This window comes from Lacerta agilis, chromosome 4 (genome assembly GCF_009819535.1).
Source record: "Lacerta agilis isolate rLacAgi1 chromosome 4, rLacAgi1.pri, whole genome shotgun sequence".
In the NCBI taxonomy this organism is placed as follows: Eukaryota; Metazoa; Chordata; class Lepidosauria; order Squamata; family Lacertidae; genus Lacerta; species Lacerta agilis.
Window position 1 is genome coordinate 27,257,240 of NC_046315.1, and position 16,757 is coordinate 27,273,996.

Consider the following 16,757-nt stretch of genomic DNA (forward strand, 5'->3'; position numbering starts at 1 on the left):
GGATGATGTTGGGTGGCATGGGAAAATGCCCCAGGCCAAGCATATTAGGACAATTGTTCTAGGGACATTACTGGTCACACTACTGTCTTCTTAGCTAAATGGACATAATACACCACATGAAAAAAAATCAAACATACCCCGGCGTGGGAGGTGAGAATTAAATATGTGAGCACCAGCCATCTGTTTAGTATAACACACAGTTTCCAGCACTGGCTATCCTTTTGAAAAGCAAATTTTAAAACTTAAGGCTTGAAATGACGTGGGCACAGCATGGTTGAAAACTCAGGAACAGTGCTACATTTTTGTGAAGAATCGGCACAACTTCTATGAGATCGGCGGGTGGGTTTTCCTTGCCAAGCATAGTTTTGCTCCCTTCCCATGACTGACAAAGATGCAATAAATTACCCCCAAATAATGACAAATAGGCCATTTAATGGAGGGCAGGCCTTCAAATGCTATTTATTTGTGATAAATAAATGGAACACTTTCTGTGTTGAGTACTGCCTGCCAGGGGGAAAACAGAGGGTATTTGAAGCTGTCCACTCCTGAGCTTCCAGAGGCAACTGGTTTGACTATTGCAGGAAGTCGACTAGATGGAGCTTCATCTATTCTAGCAAGGTTTTTACAAGCCAACTTTGCTTGATTTGCAAAATGCGTATGGGCCTGTAGAATTTAACTTTGCTTAGTGCATAATTTTATTAAATTATTATTTATTTATTTTTAAGGAATACAAGTAACACTGGTCTTATTCCATTAACCACAAACTGGTCTGCCTGCTAAACCCAAACATCAATACCTTTGCCAGCAGGCAGCAGCACAACGGATCATACAACCATCCTATGAACTGAAAAACACTGAACATAGCATGACAAAAATCCACCAGCAATATGTATACATAAACCTTCATATATTTACAGTTACATACAGAAGTTTAGGTTGGCTGCAACGTGAGAAAGTTCTGTATCCCATAGGTGGTTGGTAGAGGATGCTTAAGAAACGGAGGAGATTGGGTTATGAGGCGAACCCATTTGCGTCAGCACCTTATCTAGCCATTGCAATGGTCCATGCAGGTGGATCTCAATCCAGCACGGAGTACTCGTGACATCCTGCCGATGATACTCCGCTCCCCAGCCCTACAAAACAGACAGACAAGTGCCAAAGGATTTTTTTAAAAAACACCAAACACTCACATTGTATTCGCCACCTTATTCTTCTTTCCATCAAGGCAGATCAAGTTGTAGCAACAGAAGTTTGTGATGGCCAATGGCTGAACAATAAAGTATAAAATTAATCGCAGCAAGATAAATTTGTTCATTCAAGGAAACTGATCACAGACAAATCTGCAGTAAACCAAAAAGCTCCATTTCATTGTCTCAATTTTGAACAGATTTTACACTCCCTTAGGTCATTATCTAGGATGCTAAAGGTCTGTAGTTCAAATGCACTTGCTTTGAGGATAGTTATGCTGCATAATGCTCACGTCTGACTTTATATGAATGAAACGGTACCTGACACAGCATGGCGCCTATCAGATTCTTGGTTCATTAAGTGGTTCTTTAACCCCCTCTGCTGGTAGTTTAAAAACACTGACAAGTATATTAAAGGTGACTATGGCCAAGTCACAAAACACACTGGTTTTGCTTCACTGGGCCCCATGGGCTACCCTTCATATACAAACTTGGTATGCCACCAACTTATATGATTAAGATACTAGAAGCCTTTCAAAGGATTCTAGGTAAATATCAGGAGGATCCGATTCGTACAGGCTGTTCACACAAATAAGCAGATTGAATAACTAGGTGTCCTTGTGTATAATTAGAAGATTGCCACAGAAGAGTGTGCACCTGTGCAGATGTGGCTGTTATGTGGGTGAACAAAAGCCACTGCCTTCCAATAAATATGGCCAGGAATAGGAGGGGCCACCTTGACAAATTACAGAGACATGTGGCAATTTCCCCAGTCACTCTTACTTGAATCCTACGTGACGGTTGGGTAGAAAAGAACTAACGCAAGCAACACCTGCTCCCCCGTGTCTGTGAATTGCAGAACTTGGCTTTGCTGGCTGCTGTTTGAAAAAAGCTCCGCTAACAATTAATCGTGCCACTTTGGCAGCTCGCAACCGTAAGGTTGGGGGTAGAGAAGACAGAGAGGAGTCCTTACTTTGACGAAGCTCATTCGGATGGTGCACATCTTGGTCAGCTCATACACCACCTCGAAGCCGTGGTTCACAGACTGAGCCAGCAACTGGGCAAAGAGCTGGTTGTTGAAAATCTTCAGGCTGCAGCCGCTGGGGATCTTGCAGACAGTGGCAGGGTGGAAGCCGTGCTGGTAGTTGCAGTTGCGGCTCTGTACAAAGATGCTGCTGTCGCTCACGCACTCTGCGTACACCTCTCCCCCCACGTAATACAAGTGGACACCTGAAAAGGGGGGTGGGGGAGAGGGGAGAAAACAGATAAGGTTTCAACATAGATAAAGGCAAATTTATTCATTCATTTACTGCATTTATGTACTGCCTTTCTGCCAAGGCACCTAAGGCATTTCACAATTTTGCAAGTACTAAGACAAAAGATGGAACACTATTATTATTATTATTATTATTATTATTATTATTATTATTATTTACCCCACCCATTTAACTGGGTACATGTAAATTGTTGGTGGGGGCATAGTCTGCCTGCAGCAGATTCTGATGTAGTCTGTGCCCGCCTCCTTCACCAATTAAATTTGCCAATTCAAAATATTTGATAGGATGTGATTTAATTAATATTTGAAATTGGAATCAGAAGAGGCTACAGTAGAGGCTACAGTAGAGGCTACAGTAATCAGAAGTTAAGTTAAGAGAAGATATAAGAAGTTGGAGTTTTGTAATGTTTATTGTATTAAGAATAAGATTTTAGGTGTATGATAATTGAGTGGTGAGATTAAGATTAATTGTGAGAAGGAAGATTTTACAATGTTATAAAGTTACTAAAGAAGATTAGAAATGAACGCGGAAGAGAGGACGCAAGGAAGTCCCAAAATAATGATTAGAAAGAGGATAAGGATAAATGAGTGTGTGTAAGTTTTCTTTTCTTTTTTGGTATTTTTGTATTGTTTTATAGTTTTTTTGGAGTGTTTGTATTTTGTATGTTTTTATTGTTAAAATCCAATAAATTCTTATTAAAAAACAAAAACAAAATAGTATACTATTTGCTTAACAGTGCATTCTGTGATATACAAAAAGACACTTTTTTTTTTTAAAAGAGAGATATTATAGTCTTAAAATATAGTCCATTCTAAAAATCTGTGCTCAGAGAAGGAGTTTGGTGGACATTCCTCACCTAAGTTTTGAAGGAGCCTACTTGCTGCAGACTTCTCACTCTTTGGAAAGCAAACAAAGTGCTCCTGAGTGGCCTGCTCTTCCTACCTCCTCGTGTAGGACCCGTATCCAAGTGCACAACCCAACCTTTGGGTGCCTTGGAACGCAACCCCAGCGTAAATGGGGAGCTGCCTGCAGTCCTAAACATTATTTTCTACCACTGCAATAAAGGGCATGCTCTCACCCTTTCCTATGTGCCTCCTGGTGTTTTCTATAGTGGAATTCCTGTTCACGTTAGACAGCAGCCCAAGGCAGAACCTGTTCTTGTTGTTCGACGGATCTGTAAAGCCATCTATCAGTATGCTTCGCGAAGAGGCCTGAAAAGTCTCTCCGACTCGGTTGTTGAGTTCATAGTACGCTACCGAACACCAGTGCTGCGGCTCCTCATAGCAAACGGGCCGGAAGTCTGGAAGGGAAGTCAAGAATGAAAAAAAAAAGAGGCAGGGCCATCTCTTCCCTCACAACAATATGTCTAGTCACATATGCTGTCAGGAGTTGCCTCCATGGCAAGTTCCTTTTCTTCCTAATCTTCCAGCTACATCATTCCAAAACACTGTTAAGTATATATTCAGACAGCTGGGAGGTACTGGTTCTGGCTGCAGTAAATGGCAAAAGGGATATGGATCAAGGGGGTGGAGCAACTGACCTATGAGGAAAGTGTTTGGGCACCATGAGGTGAGCTTTTATGCCCCCACCATGTCATCTGATTCTACCGATTAACTTGGCATGATGTGTATTCAGCAAATTTGTCCTGAAGTGGATCTGATCCTTCTGTGCACATAAAATGCAATATATTGCTTTTATTTTCTGATTGGTGACAGCCCCAAGCAATAAATACGGTGCACTTCTGACACTGCTAAAGAGTGCCTGACAAGTCATCAAATCCACCAGCCATCAAGTTGAAGGCTGCCAAGTCACTACCACTCCTACCATATGGCAAGGAGAAGGAGTAACTCATGTCCCGAAGCAGGTGGAACAATTCTGTTCTGATTTGAATTATAGCAACTCAGGAAAGGGGTCTAAGGGATCACAGAGCACCCTGAAAATATTCACTTGCTGAGCTGCGGAATGGAAAGGGCAAACACGACTTGAGCAGCCTTTGGAAAAGGAACAGAGGCTAGAACAGAAAGCATTAGAGTGGCTTCGTACATTACGAGGTATGATTTATGGCAAGACCTAAGCAGGCACCAGCGCATTTGCTTTCCGCTACACATTGTAAGTGTGATGTTCCAAGGAGAACTGGACCATTAGCACGTCCTCTTTTCAGATGTGATAATATGGTGATAAATGAAAAAGCGAAGTGTACTTTGGCACTCCCCCCCTGTCTCCTATGTGCTGAGGAAGGATGACTGCAACCTGACTCACCACTGCAACTAGAGACAGTGACAGGTGCCTTCGAACTTCAATATATCAAATATTGTAAGCAGTTCCGATTGTCTTATCTCAAAAACAATGTTAGAGATGGTAAGTTCAGAAAAGGACAAACGCATTAATTAACCTTCACTTTATCAAAAAATAAAAAAATGGACTTAGCTTACAAAACCGCAGCTGTAATCAGGAGCATGGAAAGCAAAGTGTTTTAGCTGACAGGGCAGGAGGTGGGGACACACATTGATTTGGAAAGCAGCGGGCAGTGGAGTTATTCTTTGCTCTCTCAAAATGTAAGCTCTCACAGCTTTTGCAATAAAACTGATAGGCAGTAGGTTGAAGTCAAAGAAAAGTTATTTGGGCGATATCCTGGAAAGTTCACTGCCAAAGGATGCTGCACGGCTTCACTTCCTTACCTGCTGAAGTGGGATTTCAGATTATGTTTGCCTCATGCTGCTGCATGGCAAACAGATTTGGAAAATATGGGGTGTCCCAACAGCACCATGCCTATAGCGGCTCTTTGGATAGGCCAACAGGCCTATCAGATACTATCCAATGGAATAGTAGTCTAATCTGCCTTAGTCTGTGGAGATTTTTTTTTTTATTAAAAAAAAATGCTTTAGAGTGTAAAGGATTGCCTGAAGCAGCCCTGGAGCTGGTGGGATCATTGGTTGTCACATACATAGAAAACACAACCTGAACATGGACTAGAATGTTTCTGCTTCCTTGGGCTTTTATTTATCAGCCTAATGGCTGTTTTCTAAGCTCAGAGGTAGCCTTCAAACAACTAGCTAGTTTACCAATATTCCAGCCACATCAATTAGAACCATTCCAATAATACTGTATTCTAGTGGTTCAGCACTGGAAACAATTTTGTTAAGCATCACTTTTAATCCAGGTTAAGGATTTGATTTTTTTTCCCTTTCCTGTCAGAGGCCTATAAATCAGGCATAGCTCAAGTCATTTCCCCCTAGAAAACAATACAAGTATTTACATACTTTCAGGTTCTCCATCGGCAGATTTACCTCCATTGGGCAATGACAGGACTAACTGATTCTCTGCGGTTGCATGTATAGAGCGTCCATGGTGGTTTCCTGGCGTTTCTCTCACGTTGTAAGGCGGAGGTGGCGTTTCGACTGGGGGGGGGGGGAGAAAAGGAGAAAGCTACTGGGTCTGCCATTTCATTAACTGACTAGTTTACGTTCACTGGAGAAGGCCCAAAACCTTGGTTCTGACTTAAAACTGAATCTGTGTCTCATCCAAATTAAGATGGATTTTCAAGGGTTTTTGTTTCAGATGAAGGATCAGACGCAGGGCCCAAGCATCCTTTGTAAACATTTTGACAGTGCACATCACATGAAATGATGAAAGCAATACAACTGCCATCGCCAAAATTGTACGGACTGTACGCTTTTGTATGAACCAAATACCCCACAAAAGTTGATAATCCATGTCCCCAAAAAGGTAAAAGGTAAAGGAGCCCTAGACAGTTAAGTCCAGTCAAAGGGGCCTATGGGGTTGCGGTGCTCATCTTACTTTTAGGTTGAGGGAACAGGCGTTTATCCACCGACTGCTTTCTGGGTCATGTGGCCAGCATGACTAAACTGCTTCTGGCACAACGTAAACCAGAGTGCACAGAAATGCCATTTACTTTCTCACTGCAGCAGTACCCATTTATCTACTTGCACTGGTGTGTTTTCGAACTGCTAGGCAGGAGCTGGGACAGAACAATGGGAGCTCACTCCATTGCGGGGATTCGAACCACCGACCTTCAGATCAGCAAGCCCAAGAGGCTCAGTGGTTTAGACCATAGCGCCACCCGCATCCCTCTTGTCCCCAAAAGAGAAGTCACTGTAGACCCATTCATCAGCACTGGAAACGTGTTCAGGGAGACTGCCGCTTATTTGTTTTTTACCTGTAAGTTGATAAGGACTTCCTGGTGTAGAGGAACTTCCGGGGGAGTCAGGGTAGCTCATGCTGCTAGGGGACTGAGAGAACATGTTGGGGGACGCCGGGAGAGGGGGGCATGGAGGATGCTGAAAAGAATCAGGGTAGGTCGCGTTATGAGGCATCAGCGGCTCACTGTGAAGAGATGCGTTCCGGAATTTGGCAAGGAGGCTGAGGTGAGGGTTGAACTCACTATGTCTTGGAACCAGAACCGGAGGCAACACTAGAACAAGAGGGAAAAACATGCGCAGTGTTAAAAGCAGTTAGGGGCACAGTTTGAACTGGTGTCAGGCAGTTTCCCCATTTGCTTCTCTTGCCCAATTAGTCTGGAAGCAGCTCTCCAGAATCTCCTAATCCTTTCACTTAAGAGATGCCAGAGATTGAATCTGAGATCTCCTGCAGCAAAGCACGCACCATGCCACTGAACTGTCACCTCTCCCTAGTTACATGCTATGCCTCTCCCGAGATCTGGCATGTCAGTCACATTGCCAAACTTTCATGCAAGAATGTATGCAATTTCTGGAATGGAGGGGGGCATGCAAATTCAAATTAAATAACCTGTGAGTGCATATTAGGAATTTCCACAAGTGGAGACCTGTGAAAACTCCTTGTCCTTAAGGGTGCAAAGGTCTGAAAATTGGTGGGTGAAAGACAGTGAAATCTCAGAAACCACAGGTGGGGGGGAAGGGAGGGAGGCAGGGAGGGAGGGAGGAAGGAAGGAAGGGAGGAAGGAAGGAAGGAAGGAAGGAAGGAAGGAAGGAAAAGCACTACGCAGAATTTTCAGTGGTGCAAGTAGCAATGCTTCAATGCAGAATCTGAATTACCTTGGCATACATAGTTTAAAGACAATAATTTATAGACAAAATCTCAAATAACAAAACATATTTATTCTAAGCATCCAATTAATATAATTATTCAGAAAATGTAAATTACTGTTTCCCAAGTTCTACAAACTGACAAAAGTAAAATCATGAATGCGGTGCGATTAATATTCTAAACTTCAGGTCATCAACAAATACAGAAAATGTGCAAAAACAGCTACGTATGAAATGGGAAATGAGGCCGGCTGGGAAAGAACAGGCTTTCACACTAGCAAAAAAAACAACAACCACAAGAGAAAATTTTACTGGATCTATCCCATCAGAAACGAAGACCACTGTATGGCAATAATAATATAAGGGTGGTGAGTAGGGAAATCACACATATATTTGGAGAATTTTACCATTATACGTGAATGAGCCACCTTCCCACCACCGCAAATGGAGGGGGTCTTTAAAATAAAAATCTACCCATTCCACATTTACCCAAAGTTGACAGAAATTTGAAAGGTCAAGTATTACAGAAGTCAGAGAAACTATTATATCTTTATAGGGCAATAAATCTCAAGGGCCAGATGGAATTACCCCCAGAATATGATAATGCTTTCTTTCCGACATATTTTTAACTCCATTAACAGATGTAATAAAAAATACATGAGAACAGAAGATTTGTTGACTCACGGGTCTAGAGAAATGCTGGCAGGAGATCTATGAGTGATCTTTCCCAACATTTCCCCCCCCCCCCAACTAAACACACCCATGGGGAAGAGGAAGTGCTAATTTGACTAAGAAAGGGATATGGGACTTGGAAGAAGTGTTTTCAAGTCTCCCTCCCCGAATTATTTTCCCCAATCTAATTCACAATAGGAAGGAGAACAATACTAGGCAAGCCAGGAAAGGACCCAAGGAATGAATCATCATATCGACCAATATCATTATTAAATTTATGATTGCCAGGTGATGGCAACAGTATTAGCAAGGAGATTTAAAATTAATTATAGGACACAATATTCATTCCCCCCCTGCTCTTCAGCAACACCCAAGTTGCTAAACAAAACAGCAACACCCAAGTGTAACTTACATATATCAGTGGTAAGGCAGTCCCTGCCCTCAGGATTACAATCTAAAATACACAACATGAAAGAGAATGGGGTTGGGAGGAAAGAGGAACATTGTAGTGTCATTCTGTGGGGGAATGCGGCAGTCACATGGCTCCTTGGCATGATGCTATGCTATGATGAAATATCATTTTGGGGCACTTAGTGGGGATGGTTGGGGGGGAATGGACACCTAGAAGAGCTCTGTTGCTGCTGCCAACCCCCCACTTGAATCTTACTGAATAACCTTAAGCTCAAGATACATAGGTGTAAGAAAAAAAGGGGTTTTCCGTGGCTATATTTGCACTACACTGCAAGTGAGCCAATGGAAGAGATTGGCTGAAGGACAAAAACACATCTTTTTGCCATAAGATCAGGTGCAATTGTTGTTATTTTGGAGGAAAGTCCATTAGAGCAATGCCGCAGTCAAACAGAAGTGAACAATAATTTACTCAAGAGTGGTTACCGTATATACTCGAGTATAAGTCGACCCAAATATAAGCCGAGGCACCTAATCTCCCTACAAAAACCTGGGAAAGCTTATTGACTCAAGTATAAGCCGGTTCACCTTTGCTGCTGTGGTAGAGGAGGAGGAACGAGCAGACCAAAAGCAGCCCTTTAGGCTGCTCCTTCCTCTTCCTCCTTTGCTGCTGTGGAGCTCACCCCGTCGCAGGGTTTCGAACCGCCATTCTTCTGATCAGCAAGCCCTAGGGCTCTGTGGTTTAATCCACAGCGCGATGTTCCCTTGTGTTATACAGAGAAGGCTGGGATCCTGTCCTGTTTAAGCAGGAGCCAGGGAAAGTGAGCACCTGTGGGGTTTTAATACTTCCTTAACTGATAGGCTTTCTGCCTTCTGGGGTCTAAAGTTTGCATTTATGTGAGCAGTTCAGGAATGGAACAAGCTGCCTGGGGAGAGTAAAGAATTGCCATTCTTGTGCACTTCTTAAGGAATGGTTGACTGGGGTGAGTGGGTGGTGGCGGGGGCACAAGCGGAGAGAAAGGGCTTCTTTCTCGCCGCCCCCACTGCCCGCCTCACTTGAGTATAAGCCGAGGGCAGCTTTTTCAGCACAAAAAACATGCTGAAAAACTAGGCTTATACTCAAGTATATACGGTAATTTTATTGCTGAGTTAAACAGATATCAAACAGATAAACAACTATTCAACTTTCCAAGCACAACTGAAGGCAGGCCTGTACTGGGATACCTTTAACGTTTGATATTAAAACATTAACATCCCAGGTGAGTCAGAATTACCGGTATGCAGTGATACAAATGCCTCCATTTCCCTCCCCACTATCCTGTGCAACCTATAGGACATATGAGATTACACAAAATTAGGGTTTTTTAATCATCTTTTTAAAAAGATATTAGTTGAAGGAAATGTCTGTGGAGATATCAATTTTAAAAAAATACTTCCAGGCAGGAACTGAGGTTAAATTCCAAAAAGCTGATACATGAGGTGCATAAATAACTTTGGAAGAGACTAATCAAGAACTGCAAGCAATCAGGAAAGCATGTTGATCATTTTAGAGACCAGTTCCCAAGACTGTAGCTGAAGATCCATTTACAAAATACACATCATTCATTGACTTATAACACTCAAATACACATCATTTCCAGATTTGGGCATAGTCTCCGCCCATAATCTCAGAGACCAGGTACAATCCATGCTTTCTCTCTTATGCTCCCCCAGTGCTCTCTCAGAAGAAAGGGCAAGAACTAGCAAAACAAGGAAGACCAAAAGCATAGGCTTGGCATACTGCTTGGCAGAGGAGCCTAATTCCAGAAGCGTTCAGATGGCCGCTCCCTGAACCAGTCTGGTGTACTGGCTTCAGAAGGTGAGGCAGGCCAACACTGTAAAGCCCAATTATCCTAGCAATGTGGGGGAAGGTGAGCTCACTTGGGGCCTAGTGACATCGACAGGATTTTCCAATCCTTTCAGAGTGCAGGTGTGACAATATTGGAGGACCAAAAACAACAACCACCTTAGGCTCTGTTGATGAAATGTCTCTTGTTTGTTTTCCTGTGCTTCCTCCTACAACATCCTGTCGTGAATTTCCATGAGCGTCCACAGTACCAGTGAGGCAAAATGCAGCTGGAAGGACATAGATTGGGTAAATGGTGTCAGGGTACCCCAGTAAAGGGTTAACCAGTCCATGCCCTAGGGGTGCTTTTCAATGGATATCTACGTATTGGGTGACTGATGAATTATTCCTTGCATAGTATCTAGTGTGGCTTTAAGAAAGCAGCTTAAAAAAAAAACAACCTTCTGAAGTTTCAGCACCCTGGACAAGTACAAATATGAGCAAGAACCACAACGAGAGAGAAACCAGAGAAACCTTTGGAGAAGAAAATGCAATTAACGGCACCTACATTCCAGGAATCCACTACCACAACGGCTTTTTTCGCACCTGGTTTGTGACTTTAGGGCAGCGCTTGAAGGAGGAGACAAGAGTTTGCAAAACCAAAGCAGCAAAGTGAGTTGTGCCAAACTGCACTTGGGGTAAAGCAATCATTTGTCTGCAGAACAGAAGCACAATCCAAATTTGCCATGGCACATCTGACCAATTTAGGGTAGCTCTGTAACTACACAGAACATTATGAGCTGAGTTGCAAATTATTTCATTACAAGACCACAGCACTGTTCTAAAACAGCGCAAGTATAACCTGGTGTGTGATTTACACTGAGAGAGCGGAGGAGAATGGTTGAATCTTACCTCCCCAGTGTAGTGGTCCAAATCCAATCCCCAATTCTTGACTTTTAAAAAAATGCAATGTATGGCAGCTATGATCACGGATCTCCAGCATGTTGTCTAGTCTCCCCTTTATTTTGGAAAAATTTCTCTTCTCCCATTATTACATTTTTACAGGATTTTTTTAGAATTGGTATGAATTTGTTCAATTTCAATTGTTTTATGATTCTGTCTATTTACTTGGTTGCAAAGGACTGTTGTTAGCTGCCCTGGGCTCCAATCAGGAGGAAGGGCAGGGTATTTAAAACACAAAGAAACAAATCAATAAATAAAAATAAAATTTTGCCTTCTCATCAGTGACTCTGAACTTGGCTCACACACTTAAAAAGAATAAATCCCATAAATAAAAACAAACACTGTATCACAACAAATCACAGCAGCCAAAACATTCATACTGACACAGTATGACACCTGATTGCTTTTTAAAAACCATTATGTTTGATTGCTACCACTGTCACAAAGTAGCCTTTAAAATTACTACCAACTCATGTTAAGCCACATTTGTCACAAGATTTAACAAGGCTGTTTCTATCCTGAAGCAGCAGAACTTGGTTCCTGGTTAAAAACAGCATTGTAGATTTCCCATGTAGAAAACTGATTCAGTTTTATTTCTTCATCAAGGAGTCTATATTTTCCTCTTATTCTTATGGTTTCATAATGAGATTTGTTACAAAATATGAAACCCAATGCAGCGGTAGCCTTTGCATCAAAAATTATTTTTAGATTGGAGAGGGTGCAACGCTTTGGGATCTACGATCCAAAATGCTTTCTCTGAAATTTCTATGATTATCAATCAGAATTTGATCTTGGATCCCAAATTAGCGCTTTTGTCACCTGAGAACAACTTGAACCCTCCAGTTCCATTACCAACCCTAATCTCTCTTGTCTTAGCTGATGCCAGGATGGCGATAGCTGCCAAATGGGAAACAGGGGAAAATGTTACTTTGCCTTCATAGTATGCACAGGTATGGGAAAAAACAATCTCGGAACACTTGACCCAGCGCAGGAGAGTTGTTAATGGACAGGCGAAGAAAGACAATTTTTTTGGCAAGCGGTCTTTGTTCAGTGGTCACATCCATAAGTCAGCCCAGTTGTTACAACACATGTATCTCTCTGGAGATTAATCAATGAACTTTATCATGTATGTACCTGTTACTTTTTGTAACCGGCAATCCAATAATAAATAGGCACTCCACGTGTTGTTTTTGTTTATGTTTATGGCATTACTGTTGAAATGTAAGTAGTTTTTTAAATTTATTGGGATGATTTGCTTACCTGGGGTTTCCACGCGTCGATAATGGTAAGGATTAATGCACACTTCTTTCTGCTTTGAGCCAAACGGGAACTCGCAACATTCCAGCGCTTTAAGTTCGTGGTGAGACTGCAGGTCAGGCCAGCGCCACACTCTGCAGTAGATGACGTGGGGCAGCCCTTTGCGATGAGACACTTGCAACCGCCCATCCAATGACCGCGGGATTGTCACACACTTGCTGGGCTGCCCGGGGCAGCTGAGCGCCCTCTCCAGTTCCTCCATGGCTCCCTTCTTCTTCTTTAGCTTCTTCACCAAGGAGTCAACAGCCTTTTCGGCCCACTTCTCCTCTTCATCTCCTTGCTTCCAGCCCAGCAGTCTCTTCACAGCCGGGCTGGTGAAGGAGAACAAAGAACTGATCGAGGTGCTGGAGTGCATATGAATCAGAGATAATACGTATGATTGCAAAGCGAGACCCCAGATATGTAGCTCTTTCTTTAAAAAAAAAAAATGAGGCCCAAATTTTGGCACTGGGAGGACAGCTGCTTTCAAAATCAGGCTTGTCCACACATATCCTAGGTGTTGTTAGAGATATTTCATCGCAAGTGTCTTCCAATATCGAACAATTCTGCAATAAAAGAACAGTGTTCTGTCAGATATAATACATATCCTTTTTCACCTCTCTTTTTAAAAACTCACCTTGAAACAAAACCAATTTTGTTTGTTTGTTTTTTCTGCTTTTTGTTCACTTGAGTAAAATAAATAAAGACAGCCTCTTTCTATATATCACAACCAGACTCTTCAGCACTAGCAAAATTCAACAGGCACAGGATTGCAGCCACTTTAAAATAAACTTTACTCACTATGTAAATTACTATAAACTGGGTATAGTTAATGTCTTTTCTCATAAAAACAAAAGCAGGGAGAGCCAAGAAAGGATTTGGAACACTATAGTTCTGCCTGTGAAGTTGCTAACCTAGTAGTATCACATCTTTAGATATCTATAGAAACCCACTGGATTGAATCCAACAAATCCATCTCATTTGCACAAGGACTTCCATTTCTGCAATGGAACTTCTCTCTCTCCTCCCCAGATCTACTACTAGTATAAACGTGCAAAGAAATGGTACTGTTTTTATTATGGTGGAATGATAATTCCAAGGTTATATTAGTGTTAATCTGGGTCCTGCCATAGCTGTCAATTTTTTCCTTTTTTAAAGGGAAATTCCCTTATTCCGAATAGGATTCCTTGCAAGAAAAGGGAAAAGTTGACAGCTATGTGCTAGACCTACACGTGCATCACACCAAGCAGTTATGATATTGTTATGGGTTGGCAAGGATCCCCCAAAATTCCCGGGTGCCATTTCCCCCATAATTTCTGAATTTAGGAAATGTGTTGGTTTGACCAATGTAATTAGCGAGGCCTAACAAATAAGTCAGGGGACCCAGGTGGCGCTGTGGGTTAAACCACAGAGTCTAGGGCTTGCTGATCAGAAGGTCAGCAGTTCGAATCCCCGCGACAGGGTGAGCTCCCGTTGCTCGGTCCCAGCTCCTGCCCACCTAGCAGTTTGAAAGCACGTCAAAGTGCAAGTAGATAAGTAGGTACCACTCCAGCAGGAAGGTAAACGGCGTTTCCATGCACTGCTCTGGTTCGCCAGAAGCAGCTTTGTCATGCTGGCCACATGACCCGGAAGCTGTCTGCGGACAAGCGCTGGCTTCCTCGGCCTATAGAGTGAGATGAGCACCGCAACCCCAGAGTCGGACACGACTGGACCTGATGGTCAGGGGTCCCTTTACCTTTACCTTTTTAAACAAACAAGTCAAGCCAGCTTCCTCAGGAGATTGGCTGAGAGGGGCCATCAAGAAACAAAAACACATGATTGTAGTCATTGCCCTGACAAAAGGTGGGGCATTTGGTCTCAGACAAGAAGGGGAGTGGAGTCCCTCCCCAACTGTGTGTTAACTAGCACAGATTTCTGATGACTTGTTGACACAACAGTTAAAAATGAGCTAGAGGGATTCTATTTCTTTTAGGAACTGGTAAAGCTGAAGGAGCATTTCATTGTTAAAATTTCACTTTGTGTTCTTGGAGCTGTTCTGATTTCAATGCGAGCCATTCTTAGTAGCTGGTCTTTGGAGGAAGATCCTATGGAGGCACTAGTACTTTTATCAGCCTTGCCAATTTACAACGGGCAAGAAGATGCCTGCGGGCAGGGAGAAAAAAAGACTCTGATGATGACATGACCACTTGATCGGGGAGAAGAAGAATAAAATTCCTGTACTGCTTTGTATGAATAGTAGATGTACACTGGGGACGTGCCCTTGACATGGAGCATGCAGGCAGACTTAGATAATTTTAGACTCTGGACTAAATGGCATTATTGTGGCCTCCCTCTTTAGATGGTAATTACTTCAAAATGTGGTAGGGCAGCCTTGATGCATTTAGGGGGCCTTCTGCTCATTCTTGCTGAGCAGGCCCCAGACTGCAGATCCAAAGTCCTGCCCCGATGGCACCAGCCATCAATACACCAATTTAAATAAGTGGGCCAAAGCCATTTCCGAAGACCTAAAGCCCAAAAGCTTTACAAAGGTCAGCTGGCAGTGACTTCAAAGCCACATGGCCACTACGGAGAAAGCTTCTTCCTCATGTCCACCAGTTTCACTGATCTCACAGGTGGACAAATGAGAAGGTATTCCACTGTTGATTTTAATGTATAGGCAAGAGGGGTACAGGCGCAGTAGGTTCTTTGAACAACTTGGACCCAACTTGAGCCACCACTTCAAATTGATAGAGCATGAGAATCTTAATCTCGGGGTTGTGAGTCTGAGCCCCATGTTGGGCAAAAGATTCCTGCACTGCAGGGGGCTGGGCTGGATGACCCTTGTGGTGCCTTTCAACTCATGATTCCATGAAATTGGGAATGGAAGCAGAGTGGGAACCAATGTGGCTGGTACACAACAATGGTGTCACAAGATACAACCACCTAACTGCCCCATCAGGACTTGGGGAGCTGCATTTCAAACCACCTGAAGCTCTTGAACAGGCTTTAAGATGCATAGAATGCATTGCAGCCATCAAAGCTTGGTGTGACAGGTACACAATTTTTTTGTGCCATCTCTGAAATTCCTGGAGCTGCGATCTGTCTGTTTGCCTGTATAAATCTACTCCTCTCACTGTAGGAACACAAACATGTCTTCATTCCACTGAAATATTCCTGCACACACAATTATTTATTTATCTGTTCTAGAAAACGCATATCCTTCCATTCTGCAGTTTAAAAAGATTTAAGAAAAAAATTACAGCGCTCAGGGAAGATTACATCGTTTGAAAGCAAAACAATGTTTCATAAAAAACAAATTAAGCAGCAGCAAAAGGCCAACTGGAACCAATTAAAAACCAAGTTGAGCTTCAGGCTATTAAAAACCTAACCAAGCAAATTAAAAGCTTGTCTTGATTCGTTTCTTTCAAAACAGTTCTGAGAGCCAGTGTGGTGTAGTGGTTAAGAGCGGTAGACTCGTAATCTGGGGAACCGGGTTCGCGTCTCCACTCCTCCACATGCAGCTGCTGGGTGACCTTGGGCTAGTCACACTTCTCTGAAGTCTCTCAGCCCCACTCACCTCACAGAGTGTTTGTTGTGGGGGAGGAAGGGAAAGGAGAATGTTAGCCACTTTGAGACTCCTTCGGGTAATGAAAAGCGGGATATCAAATCCAAACTCTTCTTCTTCTTCTTCTTCTTCTTCTTCAGAAGGCAGAACATAGGCTATGCCAGCTAGGGCAACAGCTGGAGGGCCAAAGGTTCTCCACACCTGCCTTCAGGAGTGGGAAGGATGGTTTGGGAGGAGGCAGTTCTTTAAACAGTGGATATTTAAGTCAAGCATCTTAACAGTTCAGACAGGACAATTTGGTGATAGGAAGTCCACCCGTCAGCCTCACTTCTTTATCTCACTCATACTCAAAAAACGTTGTGTTGGAAGAAGGAGGTGCTGTGCTATTAACTGGGAGGAGCTAAAGAGCAAACCAATGGTGCAAAAAGGAGAGTAACAAATGTGTCTGTCTATCTGTATGAACTTGAGGGACTGGGGAGACTTAGGCTGCAATACTAGACACAGGTAGCTGGGGAGTGTTCCACTCACCTCAATGAAGCCCAAGTCCAACCAAAACACATG

At 42.9% G+C, this 16,757-nt stretch overlaps 1 protein-coding gene across 3 annotated transcripts in view; it reads right to left on the reverse strand.

The window, feature by feature from the left end:
* Positions 1 to 434: 434 nt before the first annotated feature.
* Positions 435 to 16,757, reverse strand: part of SMAD9 (SMAD family member 9) — a 29,717-nt gene continuing 13,394 nt past the window's right edge. For 2 of the 3 annotated variants that reach the window (XM_033146520.1, XM_033146519.1), the window contains exons 2-7: positions 12,617 to 13,218; positions 6,642 to 6,896; positions 5,725 to 5,862; positions 3,543 to 3,764; positions 2,161 to 2,417; positions 435 to 1,133 (exon numbers count right to left, since the gene is read on the reverse strand). In XM_033146520.1, coding sequence (XP_033002411.1) covers positions 990 to 1,133; positions 2,161 to 2,417; positions 3,543 to 3,764; positions 5,725 to 5,862; positions 6,642 to 6,896; positions 12,617 to 13,028 — 1,428 coding nt within the window. In that variant the 5' untranslated portion in view covers positions 13,029 to 13,218 and the 3' untranslated portion in view covers positions 435 to 989. The remainder of the gene's footprint in view (positions 1,134 to 2,160; positions 2,418 to 3,542; positions 3,765 to 5,724; positions 5,863 to 6,641; positions 6,897 to 12,616; positions 13,219 to 16,757) is intronic. The other variant, XM_033146521.1, reaches the window with a different exon arrangement.